This window comes from Rhipicephalus sanguineus, chromosome 1 (genome assembly GCF_013339695.2).
Source record: "Rhipicephalus sanguineus isolate Rsan-2018 chromosome 1, BIME_Rsan_1.4, whole genome shotgun sequence".
NCBI classification, from domain to species: Eukaryota; Metazoa; Arthropoda; class Arachnida; order Ixodida; family Ixodidae; genus Rhipicephalus; species Rhipicephalus sanguineus.
Genome location: NC_051176.1, coordinates 289170239 through 289188707, shown reverse-complemented (window position 1 = coordinate 289188707; position 18469 = coordinate 289170239). Strand labels below are relative to the sequence as shown.

Sequence of the window (18469 nt, the reverse complement as noted above, 5' to 3'; positions counted from 1 at the left end):
ACCATTTCTTCTCCGAGAGAATTTGTGCCGCCCAGAAACGTTTTTTAAACGCCGGAAAAAATCACTACGCAGCATGTTCGCTTCACAAAAAAAACTAATTGGTCATTTTGGAATGCCCTCTGTAACGTAACGAAGCACACTTGTCCCTAAAGTGAACATCAGAAATGTTGCATAAACCATCTTAGTTAATTAACAAATTAAGCTCAATATAAAAATATCCTAACGAGGGCCACATGACGCGAAACCATGTAGTTGGCTTTATTTAGTGAGGTTAACCACTTCTTTGTAGACATTTGGTTCCAGTTACGTGAAACACCCTGTACCAACACGACACAGGCGTCCCGCCTCCTAAAAGCTATGACAATAGAGCATGATGAATTGTCAATTTAGATGTTAAGGTCAGACAATAGAAAACTCGTTGCCTATGGAAAATAGCGTAAAAGGGCTCGTGGGGACGCTCGTGAGAAAAGCGGAATACTTGGTATTATGTTTCACAAATCTCCTTCCTAACATCTTTTAAGACTTTTCCTTATAATTTTCATTATTATAATGCAAACTCAATTTTGTTATTTCACTAAATCGTAAGCAGAATTTTGTTACTGTATACTCTAGGCATGCCCAGATTATTTTACATTTGTCCTCAACGTCGCCTTGACGTAGCATTAAACTCAAATGGAATGTAGATATGTAAATAGGAGCAATGATGCAGACTGTTAAAAAATAAGATTAAAGCAGAGAACGTATTTCACGAGCAGGTTACAAAAACACGTAGGGTAGCTTCGCACTAGCGGTGCTAAGCCTGAAGGAGTAGCGGAGCTGGGCAGCCTTTGTTAGTAAAGTAGGCTTAACTCGACTTAACTAGGCATTTCTAGCTTTTCAAGGCTTATCTTGGCATTTTTCTGGCTTTTATATGATTTTGTAGGATTAACTTGACTTTTTAAGGATTTTCTAGGCTTTCACAAACTTAGCTTGGCAAACAAACACCACCACATGGCGAACGCAGATTGAGTTCTTTCATCTTTCTTTCTTTCTTCATCACTTTCTTTGTTGTCTTCCCTGCTCTTTTCACTCCCCCCTAACCCTCACATCACTCCTCCTCATGTCCTCGTTTCCCTCTACCTCCTCCTTCCCCTCTTCCTTACCCTCGCATAAGTCCTCCTCACCCTTACTTTCCTTTCCTATCCCCTTGCTAAACTGTACAAGGCTAGGCAATGCTTTACCCTCTCCCATCCTCCTTTCCTCCTCTTTACCCCACTTCCCTTTCCCACCCCCGATTAGGAATACTGTAAGCCAATAGACCTTAAGCAAAGTTGCTGCCATCTGTTGGAGGTTTGACGAAGCTACCGATTCGCTGCTATGTTGGAGGCTTGTGTCCGAATCGTATTGCTGTTGCTGCTATAACTTCTTGCTTGTACCTGCTTTGATAGTGGGCAATCCAAGGAGGTTAAAATAAAATTTGCTGGAGTGGAGGAGGTGCCCCTCAGGTGAAGCCGCGCGCCGCCATATTGCCATAGGCAGAAGGCTCGCCTTCCGCAACGCAGGCTGCAGCGGCCGCATAGATGCAATAGATGTTCCAGAGATGTTCTCTGGCGTTGTGGCATCCAGACGTTGTTGGGCACATCATGCGTTGCGTACGGCTATATAAATCGAGCGAAAAGGTACCCTGGGGTGAAGTTTCAGTTGTGAGCAGAACATTTCGAGCGTGATGAAAACTTCTCTATATGCCGGAACGCATGCTGACAGCTCACAATCTGTCTCTAATTTCACATCTCACTGTCATTCTTTTTCCCTAACTGGTTTCTTAAGGCGCGAAATGTTCGAAGTACGTCAGGGCAGGCTGTTTGAGAGGCACTTCTCGCCGAATTCTTTCGAGCGGACTAGGCTGCGACCCGGTAGTTGTCTGGCTTGACGCATTTGTAAAACACTTGCAAAACCTTGCAAAACCTAGTAATACACATTCTTGTGGTTGTTGATACCACTGGTGCGAAGCGCAAATGGGAAAAGGACGCACCGTTTGCTATTAGTTGAAATTATATAAATAGCTAGGCGACTCCCTAGATTTCGTTATCGGTTGCCCTGTTGTGTTATAAAAGGGTAGGTCGCAACTACGAGGTTAAGTAACGTTATTTGGGCTATACACAAGGACCTGTTTTTTTCTTACATTCGTGCCTTTTCTTTTGTTATTTGTATTTGTTTTATGCAGTGCAGCGAGTAAAACCAGTCGGTCTAAACTGTGCAATGTTCATTCCAGCTGCACAGCGACCTAACCGAGGCCCCGGGGTACTCCGGCCGTTATATGTGTTCAAATTGAAAAAGAAGTTTGTTGAAGGTGTGACAGTTGCATCACCTACATGGCAGCATTACAAAGAAACGCTTCATATGTTTCCTAAGGGGAGATAAACAGTTCAAGACGAAAATTCTGCAGCAGAAAAATTGCAGGCTGACCAAAAAGAGCGAGGTTCGATCCTCAAGCGATAATAACCGCAAGATCAAGGATCAAAAGCTCATATCTGAGTAGTGCACGGGGGTGTTCACTGTGGTCTTACCCCATACATACAGCAACCCCTCCACAGGGCACGAAAAGACCAGAAAGGCACGTATCCATCCAAGCTGCGAGGTTTAATCGAGCACTGTCAGCAGAGCGCACTATACGAGAACGGTATACAGAATTCCATCAAAGGAAATGCTGCCTTCACAGATGAGTCACTGTCTCGAAAAAACTAGCCCAACGCAGCACAAAAACTCTACTGTACTTTGATTGTTGATGATAAATGAGGGAACATGTTGGGATTGTGGGCGTCTAAGTGGTTAGATATGTGGACTTTGGGACTGGAATGCATGATGACAGACTGCATGTATATCTGCTCGCTGCCTTAAGCTTACGACAAAGGATGCCACTTGGACGTTTTTAATTGATTCATTGGCAGGATAAGAGAGAGCCGATCCAACGAAGTATTATCAGAAAGCTATATATCTATTGAAATAGTGTCGACTGCAAGCTGAATGCCCATATTTGAAGCACGTCCATGCAAAGCCAAAACTATTGGCTTTGGAGGTTATGAGCTTTTCTTGAGAAAAGAAATGGCTTTCAAGCCTTAACATATCCTTCCGATGAGCATATATATCCTTGAGTGTGGAGCTTTGGACACCCACACTTATATTCCGCTCAAAAAAAAAGTGGCCGAACTCCACATATGCGTAAGACTCCGTCACATGACGAATGAAATAAACAGGAAAATGAGTGCCGAGAAGTGAGGTATGTTCTTACGAAGATGATTGTTTTTAAAAACCAATGACGACCCTTCATCGGTGTGCATGCTTGCAAGGAAAACGCCAAAAGAATCGGAATAAAACTGACTGCATTCTTATCAGCCATTTGGCTTCTTATTCTTGACAACTTCTCCCTTAATGCTCGCCACAACCGTTAAAAACCACGACGGAGAGACGCGATCAGCGCGGCGGGCGCGCTTTGGCTCCCGTTTCTTGCCTATGGCAAGATGGCCGCCGCACGCGCGGCGCGGCTTCACTGCGGCCCATTGGCAAGTATAGGCAGCCTCCACTCCAGCAAGTTTTATTTAAACCTGCTTGGGGCAATCGGGGCATAAAAAATGTCAGATGAGTGTGTAAGGGCCTGTACAGGTTACCGGTATTTTTCAGCTATTACGTTGACAATTATTACGCGGAAAGAACTGCCTCACAACGAGAAGAAGGTACAAGTTTGTCGCCGAGTCACATGTGAGCCTGTCGTGTCGTTGAGAATGAAGCTTAGCGCTAGGTTATACATTTCGTCTGCTTTCAGTGTAGCGAGTAATGCGTTGTTAGCTATCTGAATATCATCCATGTAGTGTATGGTGGTTGGGAGGAAGCTTTAGCACGCAACACGGCTTGGCACAGCGATGACGGCAAGAAAGTGCTGTTGACCCATTTCAAAGCGCATTTTATAAGGAACAGCCAACGTCGACCAGATGTATTGTGCATTTAATTTTAAATAAAACGTTGTCGTCTTTCTTTATTTTTGAAGCAAAAATATTTCGCTGCTGTAGCCACCGACGTACGCACCATTAAAATGCAAAAAAGAATTCCTCTTCTCATGCACGTGAAAAGTGAACATGAAAAGTAGCTCCAAGAAGTAGATACCAGTTTGCTGGTATTTTATTGAACATCCTTCCGACATGTGCCCGTAAATAACACGACAGGCCCAGAATATTTGCATTCACATGCTTTCAGGGCCTACTGGCACCTTACAATTTCAACCCGTTTCCACAAGGTAGTTTTGCGTCGCCGACTTAACGCTTGCGAAACCACCTCAGCGCATAACCAACGGTAGCGCATCCACGGTAGAGTGTAACACATTTCCTGGAACAGCACTTTTTTTTCTGTTTCATAACGAAAAGTGCCACACACAAGCTTCTGTTAACATTTCATAGCACACAGGGGTGCATACAAGATTTTTCCGAAGGTGGATAAGCTTCTGGGAGAGCCTGATATGTGCTCTTCTTTGGATATAAAATTAATAAAAAAAAGTAGGGGGGGGGGGGTCAGGCCATCCAGGTCGCCCTCTGAATTTGGCAGTGATAGCACATAAAATGCTTGAAAAATACGCATAGTGAAGCAATACGCGCGCAAAGCATCCCACCAAGCGCTACCTTGTTAAAATCCACAATCGAAAACAAACTACAAACAACACGCTCCAGCACAATCGGTCCGTTCGTTGGGAATCGATGACACACCTGTCTAACATGTAATTGTTATCGCAATGTAATAAACAAAGTAATGTTGTCAACAGCAGTGCAGCCATGCGCGAGTAGCCACGAAGCAGCTTTGAAGCTCGTACACGAAGCCGGTTTGTCTGTGCCTGCAAGCACACAGTGCAAAAACTGTCTGGTTCCTGCATGACATGAAAGAGTGTCCTCTGATGAGTGCTGATGCTGTCACATAATGCGTCTATTAAGAACGGCGAACATAAACACGGCATTAGTCGTAAGCAGTAGCTGGAGCAGTGGAACGATCTGCTTCTCATCGGCCGCGAAGAAATCTAATAACGTGGAGGTTAGTTGCCTGTAAACCTTTTTTCAGCATCCCAGTTTCCTCAATCTGAGCAACACAGCGGGCGAAAATATGATGGCATTGCCGTTCCTATCAGCCGCCACACGCCGATACGTACGCTCCGTGTGTGCACATGCGGAGTGCACTTAGCCTTCAACATGGTGGGAATGCGCACGGCGGCCGCTAGATGGCAACAGATTTTGCGTAAGGTCTATTCTTTGGTCCAAGCAGGAGGGGCTTTACCTCAATGAAAAAAAAAAAAAGAAAAATACAAACATGCATAAACAATGTTATGCTATACTATGCATAGCTATGCTATGCTAGGAGCTGCATAGCACATAGCCGCTTTCTGTGGCCCCCTCCTTCTTTATTCCTCCTCACGCTCCGTTTCCCAGCTCCATGACTATGCTATGATAGGAGCTGCTTGGCACAGCCCGCTTTCTGTGGTGCATACCCGTTTTTCATTTTTTTTTTTCCAAGTCCACGGATCACACCATTTGGCCGGCTCAAACAACTCCGCTGTTAAAGTGCATATTACAGTAAATAGAAGGGCAAGAACTATACAGAGGCCTTGGTAATGTATGGGATGCAAACGGAGGACTGCAAAGAGAGCACTTGTGCTAACAATCAAATTATCATCAAAAGAACTTTTTGAACAGTTTACCAGACAGAACAAAGATATGTACAGTACGCCAAAATATGTTGCATTACGTAAATACTTGTTATATTGCATCTAGTATTGGCACCGGTGGTGCGACGGTTGTGAGATTCTCATATGCATACAAGTCAATCTCATCATATGCAAGTCAAGCTTACATCCATGAGATCTTTTAAATCTCTGGTGTGTGAAAGCTACGAGACGTGAAGCGACCCAGTTCTGGCACTCTTGAGACTTTGGAATGAAGCACCACACAAGACAAACTTCGATAACGACGCCATAGCGGCATCAGAATTTGAGTGGAAGTCTCCGCACGCATTGGAGTACGCAGCACAGTACAGTGGTTACGAACAAGTGCCATGGTACCGACACAACTAAAAAGAAAGAAAACATCGAGAAAACAAAAGGTCGGCTGCGTGTAGACGTCCGCGCGCTCGAGCACCATCACATGACTCAGCTCCACCAATAGGGGCACGTAGAACTAATTGCCTGTGCTCACTGGCGCACTCTGGTGGAAAGATAAAGGAATATCACTGTTGTTAGTTTTATTCAGGTGGCTTAGTGGCAGCAGTATCAGCTTGAGAAGCGGAGTTCAGCCGATGTTTATTGTTTCGCACGGTGGTGTTTCTATAGCAGTATCTTGTATCTTAAGATAAACGATACATTCTTGAATGTATCGGAAATACAGATACAGATATTCATTTTGTGAGACGTATCGCGATACAGATACAAGATACCCTAAGAGTATCTGAACACTGGTTCAGTGCCAGTCGCTTTGCACCGGGAGCAGAAGAGATGCATTTGTTTAGCTGTCATCCATGGGGTATTATAAAAAAAAATGATAAACCGAGTGATCACCGAAATACACTGGTGGCTGCGTGCACCTGACGCAACCGTGGCAATGTGAACCAGTAATGAGGTGAAACATGAGGTGTGAGTGCTTATTTGTGCGCCTGCATCTGAGCGCTCGCTGATGTGAAAGGAGTTGTGTAAATGCACATTGCCGTTTCTGTGCTTCTGTGTATCAAGTGTTCTTGTTCAAACGTATGTGTGACAGGCCAGGCTTGCTTTCTTTAGCCGATTGCAGTGGATGTTTTGTTGGAGAAGAAAACAGAAATTTGAAACATTAATGGTTCATATGACGAATGAGGTAACACGAAAACAGAACCATAAGTAAAAATTGTGTTCTAGCAGTATCCAAGTACTCGGCATTTTTCACCTCTAAGATCGACAAATCTTAAAAGTGACGCTGAGGTGTCGTTAACACCCGAATATCCTCCCGAAATGCAGCTTCATGGCACTGTGTGCTGCGCCGTGATACATGCATTGTTACGAGCCATCATTTCAATGTTTTCGGCTTATTGTCAAAACTCAACATAAGTTTTACTCTTCAAACCAACCCGCACCATTCTATCTCATCGCTTGTGCACTTGCTGTTTCAAAGCCACCTTATAATGCTGGAGAGATGATATAACAGCCGCCGTCCAGGCACAAGCGACAGGGAGCTTCTGGCTTTTAAAAACATATATCTATTTGCAAGTAATCAGCTCTGAAGATGGGGTCTGTTTTTTAGCAATGTTTTAACTTTTTTTTTGCTGCATCCCCCCCCTCATCCCGCCGCCCGTAAGCGTGTTGATTGTGCATGCGGTTAAAAAAAAAGTGCGAGAAACACTGGTATGCTTGCTGTCTGAATAAACATGTCGTAGTTGTGCTCTTTTTTTTAAATCAAGGTAACGTGCATTACGCGATCAGGGGCACGAGTACAGTGGACTCTCAGTAAACGGAAATCTGTTAAACGGAATTGCTGCTTAAATGGAACAACTGCCTTTAGTATTATTGGTTTCATACCTGAATGTTTCAACCCAGTTCATCTCTCAGTAAACGAAACTCTTGTTAAACGGAACATATTTTCCTGGTCCCTTCAGGTTCCATTTAATGAGAGTCTACTGTATTATGCTAGCTAGGATACTTTTCTTTTTCTGGTTTGTCTGTATGCAAGGCAGGTTATATACATGTAAATGCGGTGCCCTGTCACGGTGGTCTAGTGGTTATGGCGCTCGACTGCTGACCCGAAGGTCGCGGGATCGAATCCCGGCCGCGGCGGCTGCATTTTCGATGGAGGCGAAAATGTTTGAGGCCCGTGTACTTAGATTTAGGTGCACGTTAAAGAACCCCAGGTGGTCGAAATTTCCGGAGCCCTCCACTACGGCGTCTCTCATAATCATATCGTGGTTTTGGGACGTTAAACCCCAGATATTATTATGTAAATGCGGTGCTGTTCGATTATCAGTTCACATTCTCGCGGCTATGCTGGATTTCTGCTGTTTGCAAGTTGTCGCTCCATCACCTTAGCTTGTCTTGGAGTTCTCTGTGTAGTGTGATGCATAATACATGGGCCTTGCATGCTTAGCAGGTGTGCACTTAACGATGTTGAGCAGAACGTTCCAGAAACCTTCTACGTTAAGCATATTTATTCAGCTTAGTGCAGGTTTTCAGTTTACTACTTGAAATTTCTTCTTTTGCCGACTGCAGTTTTCATGGTCATTTTTTTTTCAGAGTGATGCGCCAAATTTCGCTGCAATCTGTCTCATGTCAGCTGTGGGGTTTTAATAGCATGAAAATTTATTTTCTATTTGTCTGAACTCTACTCAGGTATCGCTGTTCAAAGCATCGCTAATGTCTAGTTTTCTTTTAGTTCTTGCTCTGTCAGCTGTGGCCTTTTAATGATGGGAACTTTTTAAAAATTTGTCAAAGGTTTGGTCAGTTTGGTATTAAAATTTAAGTAAGAGTCAACTTTTCGTTTATCTCTAGTCTTCTCTGTGTTGTTGCTCATGTTAGCTGCTGTTATATTTACATGAACATTTATTTTTCATTTTTTTGAAGTCTAATCTTTCCGGGAATGGCGTAGAAATTTCAAATTGGCAGTGAAATTAGAAGGTGCGCTTGCTCCAGTGGGAGCACTTGCTCAAAATTTTACAGTAATTTAAGGAGGTGTTGTCGTTGCGTAGCCACTGTGCCAGCACCATAATAGCCTTCTGCTGTGTAGCCAACATGTCAAAACCAAGGAGTTAAGAGAAACAATAAATAAAATTGCATTATATTTATACACTCGAACCTCATTATAACAAAGTTGCATCTGCCACAAAAATAACTTCGTTATATCCGAAAATTCGTTATAAACGTTTATTTGTAACACTGTAGCTATGACAAGACTATTATTCATTTACTTCGTTATAACCGATAATTCGTTATATCCGTGTTCGTTATAACGAGGTTTGAGTGTAGTTCGGTTTCGAATGTAAGCGATGTACATTCTTATAACAATTATTTACAGAAAAAAGCTCATGTTATACTAATTGTATAGATACGATATGTTGATTATTTTTTTTACTCGGATGCACACTTGCCCTTAAGGCATAGCGTTTAGTGTCAGTATTTTTATCAGTTACAGGAAACAGACCAGAAACGAAAGTGGCAGTACTAACAGGTGATTGTTGTGAAGCATGTCTTTCGGAATCCCTTAAATGGTAAATTGACCACCACTTGATGTTTCAGCTGTCAGCAAACTCTGGGAACACCTGCGTCTGATGGAGTGGCTAGACCCCGAGCTGGTGGCAGCGGTCATGTCTCTGGTCAGTAGTAGCGACGAAGGCCTCTCAGATGTGCTGGATAGAATGCAGGTTGCATGGAACTTTCACATTCAAGGCCTCTTCAAGAGTCTGCTTTACCTCACTGAGCCAACTGCTTTTTTTGTCTGCCTTGGTGAGTGTGTGCTTTGGATAATTTGATGCCTCACGATGGCTGCGTGTTTTGCGGTAACATTGTATTTACTCTTCAGAATACTTTTATACCAAACGAGCCAGTTTTTTGCCATTATGTATACTAGCGATTTTGATGATATGATCATGTTGTTTGAGCCATTGGTCACCATTAACCCCAAATTATCTTTCAAGGCACTCTTTGGCCACACCTGGCCCTTGCACCATTAAAAAAAATATTGTCATCATCATGTTTGAACCCTGTGCTGGTGTGAACAAATTTCGACAAAGTCGTGGCTGGCCAGAATGTGGGCTTGTGTAAAGTGTGGTTCACCTTGGGATGACTCGTGCATATTCCCAAGCTGAATTTGATTGTATAAATTGCTCTGTTCACGTGTCTCACAGAAGGAAAAATGAACACAGTGAGCAGTTGTAAAGTTGGCCTACGAGACATTAGTCCACCGTGGTACTAGTCTGTACACGTGGGTGAGCTCCAGTGAGCTCTCCTTGACAACACTGGCAGGGTTCGTAGTGGTCCTTGAAGCCCTTGAAAGCCTTGGAATTTTCAAACACCACAACATGAACACCTCATGTGAGCAATGGGAGGCACTGCTGTCCAGCCCGGCCCTTGATGACTAGATCAGGCTCGTTCAGAGAGCAGAGCGGATGGCAAGAGCAAGCGGAGCCCTGGACTAAGGGCCCCGACCATCAACAAGGCCCCTACGGGGCAATCCACAGGAGCTTTGCCTGTACATAAATAAAGTTTGTCATCATCATCAAGGCCTTGAAAACCCTTAAATTTTTGTAGGTCCTTAAATGTCCCTGAATTTTGTCTATACAGTTTTGTTGAGCCAATTTTTAGTAGTTGCTTTTTGGATAGTTCTGTGCAAATAATTGAGCACATATTACATTTGTTAAATTCGCTATGACATTGATTTAAAATTTGAAAGTATTTAAAAAGAACGAATAGACCTATTCTACCACATGTAACCCGCCTTAAAGATGGTTTCACTGCATCACGACACTGCTGTGCTGTGAAACCAGCTTGTCAGGGGAAATCCGTACCAGCACGAAGCCACACTTCTGCACTTCAGTCTTTTTTTTTATTAGCGTCTTATATTGCTTAAGTATGGGAAATTTCAAAACTTAAGTATTTTTTCACATATAATTTGCATCCTACTGCTATTCAAATCCTGCTACTATTCGAATTCACTTCAGAATTCACTTCAGCCCACAGTAATTGCCATTCACTTTGAGCCTAGAAAGTTATATTCACATGAGCCTACTTTTGATCAGAGGGTTAACGAGGGTTTTATTTTGTGGCAGTGGGGGGAGGGAAGGGAAGGGTGCCCGACTTCTTTGTAAATGTGTGTGCATATATACTCATCAGGTGAACCTGTTCATGGCCTAGTTGGCACTTGCTATGTGACGTAATAGCTCCTAATATGACACAAAGTAAGTTGCAAGTGCTGCCTGTGTTGTCATGTTTGTGTTTCTTCCTTGCGTTTTTGTGTTCTATTAGTGGCAGTTCTGTCATCTGTATATGGGGGGGGGGGGGGGGGTGTATATGTGCACATACGCTCATGCAATACTACCATATTGTGAGGTGAATCATTTCAAGTTAAGCAAAATAGCAGAAGAATACTGAAACCTGCTGAAAACAGTGTAACACCATAAAACCTGCAGTGAACAAAATATGAGCAAAGAAAGGAACTGCGAAAACTGCTTTAGTTAGCTATTAATTGTGAAAAAGTGCCTGCTTTGGCTTGTGTGCAATGAAAGATGCGCTTCATGCTGTAAAAGCTGGTGTTTCCTTTTTCTACGATCTCAACAAGTGTTTCAAGTCCTTAAAAATTCTTCATTAGGTGCTTGAAAGTCCTTAAAAACCCTTGAACTTTTTTCTTCAAAGTTGCTATGAACCCTGACCGAGAAAAAAAATGGTTCATAAAACTACCAGCGGCTTCTTCAACTGACAGCAGTCACTATAAGGAAAAGTGCCTTACTTTCACTTCTATGGTGTGGCTATTGTTCGTTAAGGATATGATTATGTGAGTGCAATATTTAAAATGCCCAGAGAAATTTGTATAATCAAGATTAAACTCTACTTTAAAAATTTGTGCAAGAAACTCAAAACCCATTGTTTTATTCTTTTGGGAAAAATGTTATTTTGCCTTTTGGTGAGAATATATTGTTCTTGTCTTACTTAGTTAAATGCACTCACTAGCATAAAGGGTTTGTCCATAAAGTAATGAGGCTAGTTCTGGTAAAAAGATTTTATTGATTCTATTGGTACGTATTATTGAAATTATTTGAAATAGTCTCCTTGGGCATCGACACACACAGCTTGCAACGCGGTTACCATGCTGCAAAGGCTCCTGAAAGTCAGCTGCCGTGACCTATTTCGGAGACTCTGTGACGACCCATTGGATGATGCTAAAACTGTCAGAACGGTGACCTTCCAGGCTTCTCTTGAGAGACATAAACTTTATTTAAGTGTCCTTGCTGGGGTCAAAGGTGGCTCATGAGCTTTGGGAATAGGGAGAAGTCTGCCAGACTCACATCAGGGCTGATGCAGCCCTCGTATACCCATGATGTGAGCCCAGCAGATCAGTTATTCAGGCCTACAGTTAAACTACCTTTTTTCTTTACCTTGAATACCAAGGTTTTTAAAAAAAATTTGGTTGCGTAAAAATTTTTTTCCAGATAATCTGCCATTTTTTCATTGCATAAAAGTTTTTCTAACTTTTCTATAGTTTATTTGTACCTCCTAAATTTTGATGCGTTCTATGACCAGGTTAGGAGGCCACAGGAGGCTTATACAGTACTGAAGAACGGACACGTCCTATGCTATCGTGGCTTAGCTGACAGAAGAGAACTAGGAGTGGGGTTCCTTATTCATAAAAATATAGCTGGCAATATAGAGGAATACTACAGCATTAGTGAGAGGGTGTTATGTATCGTGATTAAGTTTAATAAGAGGTACAGGATGAAGGTGATACAGGCCTACGCGCCTACATCCAGCCATGATGATCAACTGGTTGAATGCTTCTACGAAGACGTAGAATTAGCAATGAGTAAGGTAAAGACACAGTATACTGTACTGATGGGCGACTTTAATGCAAAAGTAGGCAAGAAGCAGGCTGGAGATCATGCAGTTGGGGAATATGGCATCGGCTCTAGAAATGCCAGAGGGGAGTTACTAGTAGAGTTCGCAGAACGCAATAATTTACGGATCTTGAATACCTTCTACAGAAAACGGACTACTCGTTAGTGGACGTGGAGGAGTCCTAATGGCGAAACTAAAAATGAAATAGACTTCATAATGTGCGACCACCCGGGCATTATACAGGATGTGGAAGTAGTTAACAAGATCCGATGCAGTGACCATAGAATGGTAAGATCTAGAATTCAACTAGACGTGAGGAAAGAACGGCAGAAACTGATACGCAAGAAGCTGATTAATGAACTAGCTCTGCGAGGGAAAGTACAGGAATTCAGAGTTTCACTTCAGAATAGGTACGCGGCTTTAACCGAGGAAACCGACCTTAGCGTTGACGCAATGAATGATAATCTGACTAGTATCATTAAGGAGTGTGCAGTGGAAGTCGGGGGTACAGTCGTTAGACAGGACACTGGTAAGCTATCCCAAGAGACGAAAAACCTCATTAAGAAACGTCAAGATATGAAAGCCTCAAATGCAACAGACAAAATAGAGCTGGCGGAGCTTTCGAAGTTGATCAATAGGCGCAAAGTAGCCGACATAAGAAAGTATAATATGGAGAGAATTGAGTATGCTCTAAAGAAGGAAGAAGCCTCAAAGCTACGACGATGAAACTGTGCATAGGCAAAAATCAGATGTATGCATTAAGGGACAAGGATGGCAAGGTCACAAACAATATGGATAGAATAGTTGAGGTAGCGGAAGAGTTCTACAGAGATCTGTACAGCAGCCGAGACAGTCAGGATGATAACGTAAGAAGCTATAATATCCCAGAGGAATCTGACATCCCACCAGTATTAACAGGAGAAGTAAAGAAAGCCCTAAAGGGAATGCAAAGAGGCAAAGCCGCTGGTGAGGATCAGGTAACATCAGACCTGTTGAAAGACGGTGGAGAGATTATGTTAGAGAAACTGGCCACCCTGTATACGGAGTGTCTCTCGACAGGGAGGATACCAGAATCTTGGAAGAATGCCAACATCATCTTGATCCATAAGAAAGGGGACGTCAAGGACCTGAAAAATTACAGGCCCATCAGCTTACTGTCCATTGTCTACAAGCTATTCACAAAAGTAATTGCTAACAGAATTAATACGACATTAGAGTTTAATCAACCAAGAGACCAGGCAGGATTTCGTACAGGCTTCTCAACAATAGACCATATTCATACTATCAATCAGGTGATAGAGAAATGCGCGGAATACAACCAACCCCTATACATAGCCTTCATAGATTACGAGAAGGCATTTGATTCGGTGGAGACATCAGCAGTCATGCAGGCACTGCGGAATCAAGGCATCGACGAAGCCTATATAAACATAATGGGAGACATCTACAGCGCATCCACAGCCACTATAGTCCTTCATAAAGAAAGCGACAGAATCCCAATAAAGAAGGGCGTACGACAGGGAGACACGATCTCTCCAATGCTATTCACCGCGTGTTTACAGGAGGTTTTCAGGGCCCTAGATTGGGAAGAATTAGGGATAAGAGTTAATGGAGAGTATCTCAGTAACCTGCGATTCGCTGATGACATTGCATTGATGAGTAACGCGGGAGACGAATTACAGCTCATGATTACTGAACTGGATACGGAAAGTAGAAGAGTAGGTCTGAAAATTAATATGCATAAAACTAAAGTAATGTGGAACAATCTTGGCAGAGAACAGCGCTTTGCGATAGGTGGCGAGACGCTGGAAGTTGTAAAGGAGTACGTCTACTTAGGACAGGTAGTAACCGCGGAGCCGAACCATGAGAGTGAAATAACTAGAAGAATAAGGATGGGATGGGGCTCATTCGGCAAGCATTATGAAATCATGAATGGTAATCTACCACTATCCCTCAAGAGGAAGGTATATAACAGCTGCATCTTACCGGTACTTACCTACGGAGCAGAAACCTGGAGACTTACAAAGAGGGTTCAACTTAAATTAAGGACGACGCAGTGAGCGATGGAAAGGAAAATGATAGGTGTAACCTTAAGAGACAGGAAGAGAGCAGAGTGGGTCAGGGAACAAACGGGGGTTAAGGATATCATAGTTGAAATTAAGAAGAAATGGATATGGGCCGGCCACGTAGCACGTCGGCAGGATAACCGGTGGTCATTAAGGGTAACTGACTGGATTCCAAGAGAGGGCAAACGCGTGAGGGGAAGACAGAAAATTAGGTGGGTAGATGAGATTAAGAAGTTTGTAGGTATAACGTGGCAACAGAAAGCACAGGACCGGGTTGATTGGCGGAACATGGGAGAGGCCTTTGCCCTGCAGTGGGCGTAGACAGGCTGATGATGATGACCAAAAATAAAAATTTTAATGTAATTTTTGTAGTTTTACTCATTCTTTTCTGGGCCAAAACTGCTTGAAGTATTAAGATATTCAATAAATTTACTATTTTGACAGTCACACCACTTCACTGGCTTGCCATGCACATCATCAGGTTGACTAGGTCATGTAACATACCTTTAAAAAAAAATGTTGCTGGGTGCCTTGCAGCTCACTTCGACAAGAACAATAAGTTCTCACCAAAATGCAAGAATTTTAGCGAGAATAAAAAAGGGGAGAATTGCTTTTGAACTTGAACAGATGTGTAGAAATTTTTTCAGCTAGTACCATCCATAATGGTGAAGGAAATGCTGGCTTATGTAGTGTTGAATGAACGTATAGTCCAAGTGTATGCTTGCCGGGTGTGTAAATGTTTCTATTGCACTGTTGGGATCCACTCTTTATTGTATATGTTATGTGCGTTCCATTATTCCACTATTTTGTGCTTTCCTAAATTGTTAATATTCTGTTGTTTTATTAACCGCTTGAAGACCTTGCTTGAAGAGTCTTGCCTGAAGTTCTTTTCTATAGGGATTTTCCATTGTATTCTTTTTGTAGGTATCACAGTCTTTATTTCAGGAGTTAAAACTGAACATAGACTCAAAGGAGAGAACTTTGTTTGGCCGATCTAAGAAGAATCAAGAACATTTCCTAGGAACATAATGTTTCTCTAGCTGTGTGCCGGTCTAAAGAGTCCACCTAGTGCGAACGACTTGGTAGGCTATTCATTTGCTGTGTGGCTTACACGTTTCAGATGCGTCGCTGAAAAGGAGCATTGCTTCCTTGAATGACAGTTCATTGGATAACCAAGAATCAGCCAGCGTCATCAGTGCAATCTGCACAAGGATAAAAGCGGTGCCAGATCTGGCATCAGTGGCATTTGAAAGTAGCACAATGCCAGAAAAAGTTCAGGTTGCCTTGAGGAACTTAAAGAGCGGTATGTATTTTAAGTCTTATACATAGTTTTTTTCAGGCGCAGTGTACCACGCGCTGCACACCCTCTATGCTGCTGTTGGTATGTGTTTACTGTAGCTTTTAAGGGGGGATCTGGCAATCAAAACTATTTTTGTTATTTATGGGGATAAAGTGATGAAATTTGGCATGCAGATGTGATTTGTTATGCTGATATCATAACTGAAATCGGTTTAGAGCCATCTGTTGTAGTTTTTGAGTTGCAACATTTGATAAGCTCTCATCGTCATCCCAAAATTAATGAGTGAATTAGACATAAGTTCATCAAGATTTTTGCATAAGAATATTGACGAAGGCCCATTCTGTGCCGTAAAGCTATTGGTTTATTCTTTAAAGTATTAAAATTAGCTCACAAAACATTTTTTTAAATTGCCTGTACATATCGTCTTACTAACAACTTTTACAAGATATGGACGCCATCTGGCAATACGTCGGGAAACATGAGTGCTGTGGTGCGTGCTGGTAGTCCCGGCGCAGCAGCAGGCGAAGACCGGCGGTGACCAACGCGACCGGCGGGGACGCCAGCCAGCCCGAAAACGCGGTTAGGCGCGAAGCGCTGAAGCAGAGAAACGTCCGCACTCCGAGTACTCTCCACACACTCTTTTATTTACACGTCGCCTGGGTAAAACAGGAACGCCAGAGCGGCGCCCACAACCGGCAGCCTAAAGGCCGCCCACAACGCTGCTTTTTCATTTTAAAAATTTTTTTTTTCACCTTCTTGGCCTTCTCAAAACTAAAGTTTTTCAACACCAACCCATGGCATTCGTACAGTGCAATACAGAACCGAAACCGAAACACAACAATGAGCTCGTGCGAAGGGCACGGAGGAAGGCAAATTTCAGCGCAGTCGCATTTTCAGCTTTGTTGAAACAGCGCTCACTAGACGACGACGAAGTAAAAGAAGGCACACGACAGGCAGCGCCTGTCCTGTGCCTTCTTTTACTTCGTCGTCGTCTAGTGAGCGCTGTTTCAACAAAGATGAACGCATACCAACTCGCTAAATCTTCCATTCCTATGCATTTTCAGCGCAGCTTAAGAAACTAGGGTCCTTAAAATTACGTATGTATGCATTTTTTTATAAAGGAACACGCCACCTAATACTTACCTAGTGATGTTGCAACTCAGATATGCATGATATTTACTTTTTGATCGACAACGTTCACAAGTATGAACAGCCCTACCAGTTCAAGACGGCTGGCCCTTGGGCAAGTGGTTCAACTTTGGCCGAGTGGCTGAATCGAGGGACGTGCCGACAAACAGAAAGACAGACAGACAGAAAGACAGACCAAAATTTGGTTTTGGGACGTAAAGGACCATATATATTTAAAATTGCTAAACTATTGTTTCTGACCTGTTTATACGCGTTTGTATATTACAAGAGGAAAAATTTCTCCGCGAATAATAATAATAATAATAATAATATTTATTATTATTATTATTATTAAGACTCTAAAGCGTAACACATTCCTTAAGCCAGCGCCAATCCCGACGCAAAAGGCAAATTAAAGCTTTTAAGCACGTAAAACTAACCGCGAAAGCTTTATCATTTCATAGGAGACGATAGTGGCAATGGCTTCACTGTCTCCCACGCGTTCGCTCGCTCGGTCAAGACGCGTGACGTCACGGTGGCAGTGAGCAGGCCTGAATTTTTTTCTAGGTGACATTGGTCTAAGCCACAGAAGCAGAGGCGGTCATCGGCCGCACGTTGTCGCGTCAAGACGCCGGAGGCCTCGCTACTGCCTACTCGGCGCAGGAGAGAATGAGGCGCGCTAGAAAGGGGAGCAGCGTAGGAGAGGATGCGGCGTTGCGCAGAATAGAGTGAGGCGCGCGATAGAGGTGGGAGGGTAGGAGAGGAGAGAGAGGGAGAGGGGACGCACATATGCAGTGGGGGTGTGGACGCCGCGGGATGGACAAAGCCCCAGCCTCTCTCATCGTCATCCCAAAATTAATGAGTGAATTAGACATAAGTTCATCAAGATTTTTGCATAAGAATATTGACGAAGGCCCATTCTGTGCCGTAAAGCTATTGGTTTATTCTTTAAAGTATTAAAATTAGCTCACAAAACATTTTTTTAAATTGCCTGTACATATCGTCTTACTAACAACTTTTACAAATAGCCAATTATACAAATCTGTATGATGTGCAGACAAATATGGACAGCTTTACGGCACTCAACAATGTTTCAGGATCTAAGTGCAAAAAACGGAATAGTTATATCTTTATTTGTTATGAAATGGCATGGGGATGACTAGCAACTGCACAAAAAATGAAAGCTAAGGACACGGAACTCAGAGGGAAGCTGGTCTTATTTTTCATCGAAAAAATGCAGGTTTAGGCTATCTTGAACTCGGATCTCTCCTCTTTACAATGATGCCAAGATGGCGGCACTGTGCCAAGGGGTAGCTACAAGATTTTCATTTTCTGAAGCCCGGTTTTGTCATAGTTTTTGATGACAGCACAATAGTAAAATGCTTTTTTCTCAACTTCTACTGCTTA

General features: G+C 42.9%; 1 protein-coding gene across 1 annotated transcript in view; it reads left to right on the top strand.

The window, feature by feature from the left end:
• Positions 1 to 18469, top strand: part of LOC119379221 (uncharacterized) — a 57318-nt gene that overhangs the window by 15450 nt on the left and 23399 nt on the right. The window contains exons 11-12 of the mRNA XM_037648452.2: positions 9260 to 9466; positions 15755 to 15937. Coding sequence (XP_037504380.1) covers positions 9260 to 9466; positions 15755 to 15937 — 390 coding nt within the window. The remainder of the gene's footprint in view (positions 1 to 9259; positions 9467 to 15754; positions 15938 to 18469) is intronic.